The following is an 8,732-nucleotide window of genomic DNA, read 5'->3' as shown; positions in this document are numbered from 1 at the left end:
CTCATCCTATTCCTGCATCCTAATCCTGCATCCCATTCCTGCATCCCAATCCTGCATCATGTTCAGCATCCTGCATCCCATTCCTGCAACCCAATCCTGTATGATTTTCAGCATCCTGTACTTCATTACCTTGTCCCATTCCTGCATCCCATTCCCACATCATGCTCAGCATCCTGCATCCCATTCCCTCATCCCATTCCTCCAGCACAATCCCACATCATGCTCAGTATCCCACATCCCATTCTCTTTCCATTCCTTCATCCTATTCCTGCATCCAATTCTCACATCCCAATCCTGCATCATGTTCAGCATCCCGCGTCCCATTCTCACATCCCATTTACACATCATGTTCAGCATCCTGCATCCCATTCCTGCATCCCAATCCTGTATGATTTTCAGCATCCTGCACCTCATTACCTCGTCCTACTCCTGCATCCCATTCCCACATCAAGTTCAGCATCCCGCATCCCATTCCCACATCCCATTCCTGCATCCCGTTCCCACATCATGCTCAGCATCCCGCATCCCATTCCCTCATCCCATTCCTCCATCCCAGTCCCACATCACGTTCAGCATCTCGCACCCCATTCCTGCATCTCATTCCTGTTCCCCATTCCCACATCCCATTCCTGCAGCCCATTCCCACATCATGCTCAGCATCCCGCATCTCCTTCCTACATCGCAGTCCCGCATCCCATTCCTGCATCCCAATCCCGCATCACGTTCAGCATCCCGCACGCCATTCCCACGTGCCATTCCCTCACCCCCCCACCCCCCCGCACAGAACTACAGCTCCCGACGTGCTCAGCCCCAGCCACAACCGCGGCCGTCTCTCCGCGCGCGCGCGCTCTCGCCAGCGAGTGCGGACGCGCGCCCGCGTCCCCGCGCCCCCGCGCAGCCAATCGCCCGCCCGCCCGCCCCGCGCAGCCGCCGCGAACCCGCGCCCCGCCGCCGCTGCCGCCGCCGCCGCCGCCGCCGCCGCTGCCGCTGCCGCCGCCCGGGGCCGCGGTGGGCAGCGGGCAGCGGGCAGCCGGGGTGCGGCCACCATGGCCGGGAGGACGCGGAGCGGCGAAGCGCTGCGGGTGGTGGCCCGGTGCCGCCCCATGAGCCGGCGGGAGGAGGCTGCGGGCTGCGAGCGCGTCCTGGAGCTGGAGGTGAAGCTGGGCCGGGTGACCATCCGCAACCCCCGCGCCGCTCCCGGAGAGCTGCCCAAGACTTTCACCTTCGACGCCGTCTACGACGCCAGCTCCAAGCAGGCTGATCTGTACGACGAGACGGTGCGGCCGCTGGTGGACTCGGTGCTGCGAGGGTTCAACGGCACCGTGCTGGCCTACGGGCAGACGGGCACTGGCAAGACATACACCATGCAGGGAGCGTGGGGGGACCCCGAGACGCGCGGCATCATCCCCAGCTCCTTCGAGCACATCTTCACGCACATCTCGCGCTCGCAGAACCAGCAGTACCTGGTGCGCGCCTCCTACCTGGAGATCTACCAGGAGGAGATCCGCGATCTGTTGGCCAAGGACCAGAGCAAGAAGTTGGAGCTGAAGGAAAACCCCGAGACGGGCGTCTACATCAAGGACCTCTCCTCCTTCGTCACCAAGAACGTGAAGGAGATCGAACACGTGATGAACCTGGGTAGCCAGGCGCGTTCGGTGGGCAGCACCAACATGAACGAGCGCAGCTCCCGCTCGCACGCCATCTTCCTCATCACGGTGGAGTGCAGCGAGACGGGGCCGGACGGCCACGAGCACATCCGTGTCGGGAAGCTCAACCTGGTGGACCTGGCGGGCAGCGAGCGGCAGAGCAAAACAGGCGGTCCAGGCGAGCGGCCCAAAGAGGCCTCCAAGATCAACCTGTCCCTCTCCGCTTTGGGCAACGTCATCTCGGCGCTGGTGGATGGCAAAAGCACGCACGTCCCATACCGGGACTCCAAGCTGACCCGCTTGCTGCAGGACTCGCTGGGCGGCAATGCCAAGACCATCATGGTGGCCACCTTGGGCCCGGCGTCGCACAGTTACGAGGAGAGCCTCTCCACCCTCCGGTTCGCCAACAGGGCCAAGAACATCAAGAACAAACCCCGGGTGAATGAGGACCCCAAGGACACGTTGCTGCGGGAGTTCCAGGAGGAGATCGTGAGGCTGAAGGCGCAGCTGGAGAGGCGCGGCATGCTGAGCAAGAAGAGGAGGAGGAGCAGCCGGAGGAAGAAGGCGGCGGATGGGGAGACGGCGCAGGAGAACGAAGGGGAGGATGACAATGAAGATGGGCTGGAGAAGAACATGGAGAACTACCTGCAGGAGCAGAAGGAGAGGCTGGAAGAGGAGAAGGCCGCTATCCGCGATGACCACAGCCTGGTGAGCGAGGAGAAGCAGAAGCTGCTGGAGGAGAAGGAGAAGATGATCGAGGACCTGCGGAAGGAGCAGGAGGCCACGGAGCTGCTGGCCACCAAGTACAAGGTGAGTTTTGTGATGTGCTGGTACCAGTGGGTGCCGCTGGGTGGGACCTGGGGACAGCTGTGGAGGTGCTTGAGTGCGTGGTCAAGTGGGATGGTGGTGACCAAGCAGGATGACCAAGTAGGGTGATGGTGCAGGATGACCAAGCAGAGTGACCAAGCAGGATGACTGAGCAAGGTGATCAAGCAGGGTGACCAAGTAGGGTCACCAAGCAAGGCGGCCAAGTAAAGTAACCAAATAGGATGATCAAATGAGGTGGCCAAACAGATTGACCAAGTAGGCTGGCCAAATAAGGTAGACAGAGGTGGGGTGGCTAGCAAGGTCCCCAGATGAGGTGCCCAAGCAATGTTCCCAAGAAAGGTAGCCAGAAAGGGTGACCAAGTGGGGTAGTTAAGTGACGTGGCTTGCAGGGTCCCTGTGCACAGTCCTTGAGAGGTGGCCAGGTAGGGTGATAAAGCAGGATGACCAAGCAGAGTGACCAAGCAAGGTTGCAAACCAAGGTGGTCAAGTAGGGTAGCCAGGTGAGGTGGCTAGCAGGGTCCTCAAGACGGGTCTGCACACACAGTGCCCAAGTAGTGTCCCCAAGGAAGGTGTCCAAGTAGGATGACCAAACAAGGTGGCCAAGTAGGGCAGCCAAGTAAGGTGGCTAGCAGGGTCCCCAAGCATGGTACCTAAGCAGGATGCCAAAGCAAGATGACTGAGCAAGGTCCCCAGTCAGGCTGCCCAAGTGAGGTACATAAGCAGAGTGCTCAGAGGGAGCCCCACTCCCCTGGGCAGTGTTGGACTGAGGTTGCCCAGAGACACATCCTAGCATTGTGGGGGGACTTTTTGTTGGGGCTGCTGAGGGCGTGGAGCAGGCAGGGCTACCCAACCATGCCCACTGCTGGCACCAGTGTGCTGTGCTGTGCTCAGCACAACAAAGCAGCTCGCGGCAGAGAGGGGGAGTGATGCTGCACGTTGGGACTGCTGCCCCCAAGCAGCCCCTGGAACACGCCCAGGGCTCAGGGGTGTTCTGGGATGCACCTGGATGCAGGGATGGGTCTCCAGTGCTGTGGTGGGAAGGAAGCTTGGGTGTCCCAATCCACAGCATCACAGCCCTGCTGTCATTCTTCGTGTTACATCGCCAGGGTTTGGGGAATTGGAGGAAGGGATGCTGGGGCAGGGCTCAGGGCCGGCACTGGGCTCCCTGCTGTGCCATGGCCACAGGATGGGATCCCTTCCATACAGGGGTGGTAGCAGCACAGAGACGGGGACCAGCAGCCCTGGGGACATGTGACTTACCCAGGGATGCATGGCCATGCCCAGGGGTGCGTGACACACTCCCACCGTGGTGCTGCACCACTGGCAGCTGTCCTGCAGTGTCTCCTTGTCCGGCACAGCACAGTGGGTCTGGCTCAGGGCCATGGCGTGTCCGGTAATTGCTGAGTAATGAGGCAGGGATGGAGGCAGGATGACTCTGCATCCCCTTCCCTGGCCTCCAAGAGCTTCCAGCCATGGGGGGCCAGCCTGGGAGGGAGGGCGGGGGGATGGGGAGGCATTATTTAGTGGACAAAACCCTGTTGGGTGCAGGACAGGAGCACTGCGGAGGGCTGCCCATACATACATGGGTGGTACATGCAGAACCTGTACACATCCGTGTGGACACGGGGTCTGTTGCACCATCCTGCTCAGACAGATGTGCACCATTGCAGGCAAACAGATGTGCACTGTCCTGCTCAGACAGATGTGCTCCATCCAGAGGAGGCAACAGCCTCCATCTCAAAGCAGAGCTCCCAGCATCTGCCACATGCATCCTGTGGCCATGGGGGGACGGTGCCATCGGCTGTAAGGTCAGCACCACAATCTGGGGAGCTCAGGGCATGGGCGAGTGCTGGAGGAGTTATCTGGAGGCAGGAAATGGGTTGCAGTGAGAGGCTTAAGGGTTCAGCTGTATTAAGGAAGATTGAGCGTCGTCTTCATCGCAGTAAATAAACACTTCTGCAGGGAGAAAACAACAGGACTAAAAGACCATTTCTGCAGCAGCAGGGTGGGGCAGAGCTGGCTGTGGGGCTTATGGCCCCTCTCGACCCTGTAGCAACTCACCATCATGTATTGCAGGTGCTGCATGTAGAAAGTACCCATACGGTGGCTAGAAAGGGAAAAAAAAAATAGGAGAAAAACGGGGAAAACGTGGTATTGCCCCAGATAATGTATATGTAGCTCTGTGGGTTTGCCCCAGAAACCTTCGTGCCCAAGAGATGCTGTCCCCCCTTCACACCGCGTCACCACCCGCGTGTCTGCTGGTTGCTTGGAGACGGCAGCGATGGGGTCCCGGGGGGGCACAGCCTTTGTCACATCCCATGGTCCAAGGGTGTGTGCAGATGTGTGGGTGTAAATGAGTGTGTGCATGCACACAAATGCCAGCATGCATGGGCGTGCGGATGTATGTGTGCATTGGTGTAAATGAGTGTGCGCTCACGTGTGCACGAATGTCGTGGGCAGAAGTGTGCATGCATGCAAGCATGAGTGTGTGTGTGCTCAGTGATGTGTGTGTGTGTGTGCTCAGTGATGTGTGTGCACAGCTGTGTGATGGGGAACACATTTGCCCAGGGGAGGGGAAGGGAAATGCAGTTGGGAGGGGTAGGGTGGGGTGGGATGAAATAGGATGGAGTGGGGTGGGATGGAGAGGGATAGGGAAGGGTGAGATGGGATGGGATGAGGTGAGATGGATTTGGATGGGATGGGGTGGAATAGAGGAGGAGGGGTGGGATGAGATGAAACTGGGATGGCGTGGAATAGGACTGAGTGGAGTGGGATTGCGTGAGATGGAGTTGGATGGGATGGAATGGGATGGGACGTGATGGATTGAGATGGGGTGGGGTGGGTGGGATGAGATGGGATGGGGTGGGGTGGGATGAGATGAGATGGGATGGGTGGTGTGGGCTGTGGGGTCAGGGTGGGACCGTCACAAGGAAAACAATGGCAGCTCCTACAGCCCAGCCCGGTGCCATCCTTCGGGCATCCTGGCAGAGCTGGAGTGGGGAGATCAAACGAGGAGCACCGCAGGGTCCAAACTGCACTTGGGATGCACTGCTCAGCTCAGCTTGGCACAGCTCAGCTGGCTCAGCTCGGTTGGGGCGGATGGCCCGGCGCCGTTCCCCGCTGCCGGCAGCTGCTGCACATCCGTGGCGCCCCGCGGGCTCACAGCTGTGCGGAAGGAAGTGGGAGCGAAGCAGCCCTGGGTTTGTGCCAGCAGCCCTGGCCACGTCCCCACGGCGCCGCATCTATCAGAACAGGGAGCAGGATGGGGCTGGGGGGGCACAAAATCTCCAAACTGTACGATATCCTGAGTTGGATGGGACCCCCAAGGACCAGCAAGCCCAACTCCTGGCTGTACCAGAACCACTCAAACCCTATGTCTGAGAGTGGTGTTTTTGAACCCTTGGGTTATACGTGGTGGAGATGCCAGAGGAATCCCAGGCATATATACAGACCAAAAGGAGCAGTCCTTGAGAGCAGCCCTGTGGAGAAGGACCTGGGGGTCCTGGTGGATGAAAAACTTGACATGAGCCAGCAGTGTGCTCTTGGAGCTTGGAAAGCAAATGGTATCCTGGGCTCCATCAGAACAGGGGTGGCCAGTTTGGCCAGCAGGGACAGGGAGGTGATTGTCCCCATCTACTCTGCCCTCGTGAAGCCTCATCTGGAGTACTGTGTGCAAGTCTGGAGCCCCCAGTACAAGAAAGACAGGGAGCTGTTAGAGAGGGTCCAAAGGAGAGCCACAAAGATGATCAGGGGGATGGAGCACCTCCCCTACAAAGACAGGCTGAGGGAGCTGGGCTTGTTCAGCCTGGAGAAAAGAAGGCTGCAGGGTGACCTCATTGCAGCCTGGCAGTACCTAAAGGAAGCCTACAAACAGGAGGGGAATCAACTCTTTGAAAGGGCAGATAACAGCAGGACAAGGGGAAATGGTTTGAAGTCGAGGGAGGGAAGCTTTAGGTTGGATGTCAGGGGGAAGTTCTTTACTGTGAGAGTGGTGAGGTGCTGGAACAGCTGCCCAGAGAGGCTGTGGATGCCCCGTCCATCCCTGGAGGTGTTCAAGGCCAGGTTGGATGGTGTCCTGGGCAGCCTGGGCTGCTATGAAATGGGGAGGTTGGTGGCCCTGCCTGTGGTGGGGGTTTGGAGCTTCATGATCTCTGAGGTCTCTTCCACCCCAAGCCATTCTATGATTCTGTGATTCTATGAGATGCACTGACCCTCCCCTTTCTGCCCTCCCCAGGCCATGGAGAGCAAGCTGCTGATCGGCGGCAGGACCATCGTGGACCACACCAATGAGCAGCAGAAGATGCTGGAGCTGAAGCGGCAAGAGATAGCTGAGCAGGTACCACCCTATCCATCCCAGTCCCAATGGATTGGGAGCATCTGTGGGGCCAGAATGTCCACAGTGGGGTTAGGGAGTCTGTGGGGTGGTCAGTTCCATCTCAGCTCTGAGCAACCCCCTCTTGGACGCAGAAACGCCGTGAGAGGGAGATGCAGCAGGAGATGCTGCTGCGGGATGAGGAGACCATGGAGCTGCGGGAGACCTACACATCCCTGCAACAGGAGGTGGAGATCAAGACCAAGAAACTGAAGAAGGTGAGAGAGCTGGGGGAGCTTCACTTGGGTCGGGAGGGACATGGGTTCATGTCTTTGGTTCATGTCTCAAAGTTGGGGGCATATGTCCTGCCCACTATCCGTGGGCACCTGATGCCTTGGAGGATGTTTCAGGCGTGGTACTGGGGACACCTGTGCCACCATGCCCTGCAGGCATTCGTGTCATCATGCCCTGGGGTCATCTGTGCCACCAGGGACACCAGTGCCACCATGCCCAGGGGACAGCCATGCCACCATATTTTGGGATACCATAAGGAACACTCATGCCACCGTGTTCTGGAGACATCCATTTCACAGGAGACACTTATGCCACCACGCTCTGGGAACACCTGTGTCAATGGGGACACTTGTGCCACTGGGGTCACCCATGCCACCATGTCTTGGGGACTCCTGTGCCATAAGGGCCACCCATGCCACCAGGGCTGACATGGTCTCTCTGGGAACAGCTGTACGCCAAGCTGCAGGCTGTGAAGGCAGAGATCCAGGACCAGCACGACGAGTACATCCGCGTGCGGCAGGACCTGGAGGAGGCACAGAACGAGCAGACACGGGAGCTGAAGCTCAAGTAGGTGACGTTGGTGTCCCCTCGGGTGGGCAGTGAGGCCGAGGTCCCTCTACACCCCCAGCCCCAGCAATGCCACCCCAAGCACCCAGCCCCAGACCCAGGGGCTGCAGGAGATCTCCACGGAGGAGGCAGTCATTCTATTCCCTATCTTACCAAAACCAATCCAGACATATATAAATATTTTAACATTTTCATGATAAAATATTTAAAATTCCGCTCGAAGCACAATTTTGTGTCAAGTTTTGCTCCACGCCCTTTGGAACGTAATTAAAATGCTTTAGGAGTGTGCAAACCTCAGTCAGCAATTCGTCTATTCAGAGCTGTTTTCTGCAGCTTCTTCATTTGCCCCAAAGCAAAGTGGGAAAAAGTGGGGAAAAAAAATTCCTTTGGGGTCAGTTTTAAGGTGTTTCCTCTCATTTTCTCATCTGGCAGCTCTGCAGTGGTCTGAGATCATGCAGTCCCTTCTGTATTTTGCTGCTGCAACAGTGGGGCTAGTTTGGATTTCCATCCTTCAAAGGGGCACTGAGCAAATGCACGGGGTTGGGTTTGGGGTGCTCCCAAGGGGTCCTGGGTGAGTCAGTGCAAAATGTATTGCCAATTGTGCATTGCAGGCAAGGTTGCAAACAGAATGGTGCAAGCTGCACTGCAAGTTGTGTCTTGCAGTCTGTATTTCAGAATGCACTATAAACTGTGCATTGCAAACTGTGCCTTGTAGGCTGTAAACCGCTGTGTTTTAATTTCATTTCAGACCATGTATTTCAAGCAATTGCAGGTTGCATTGCAGACCATATATTGCATACAATGCACCTCAGACCATGCATTGCAGACACTGCCTGGGAACTGCTAAGGAGAGGACCGTGGGGTTATACCCTGAAGGCAGCACGCAGAGCTGATGATGTTTCTTCTGCTCCTCTCTGAATGACAGTCTTCCTCTGCTCTTTCTCTCCTGCCTCTGCTGGATCCCTGGTGTCTCTATCCGCCTGCTCCCTCTTCCTCTCCTCCCCACTCATCTTTTCACCCCCCATCTGCTTTCCACATCCTGGCTCCTCTCCTGACCTCTTCTCTCCACTCCTTTTGCTCCACTT

At 57.7% G+C, this 8,732-nt stretch overlaps 1 protein-coding gene across 1 annotated transcript in view; it reads left to right on the top strand.

Annotated features, from left to right (window-relative positions):
• Nucleotides 1-1,046: 1,046 nt before the first annotated feature.
• Nucleotides 1,047-8,732, top strand: part of KIF3C (kinesin family member 3C) — a gene marked incomplete at both ends in the record, with an annotated part of 10,973 nt that continues 3,287 nt past the window's right edge. Inside the window, 4 exons of the mRNA XM_079550000.1 lie at nt 1,047-2,456; nt 6,709-6,810; nt 6,942-7,064; nt 7,529-7,647. Coding sequence (XP_079406126.1) covers nt 1,047-2,456; nt 6,709-6,810; nt 6,942-7,064; nt 7,529-7,647 — 1,754 coding nt within the window. The remainder of the gene's footprint in view (nt 2,457-6,708; nt 6,811-6,941; nt 7,065-7,528; nt 7,648-8,732) is intronic.

Source organism: Tetrao urogallus (assembly GCF_951394365.1).
Source record: "Tetrao urogallus genome assembly, chromosome: 2".
In the NCBI taxonomy this organism is placed as follows: domain Eukaryota; kingdom Metazoa; phylum Chordata; class Aves; order Galliformes; family Phasianidae; genus Tetrao; species Tetrao urogallus.
This window is presented reverse-complemented; position numbering and strand designations above follow the sequence as displayed.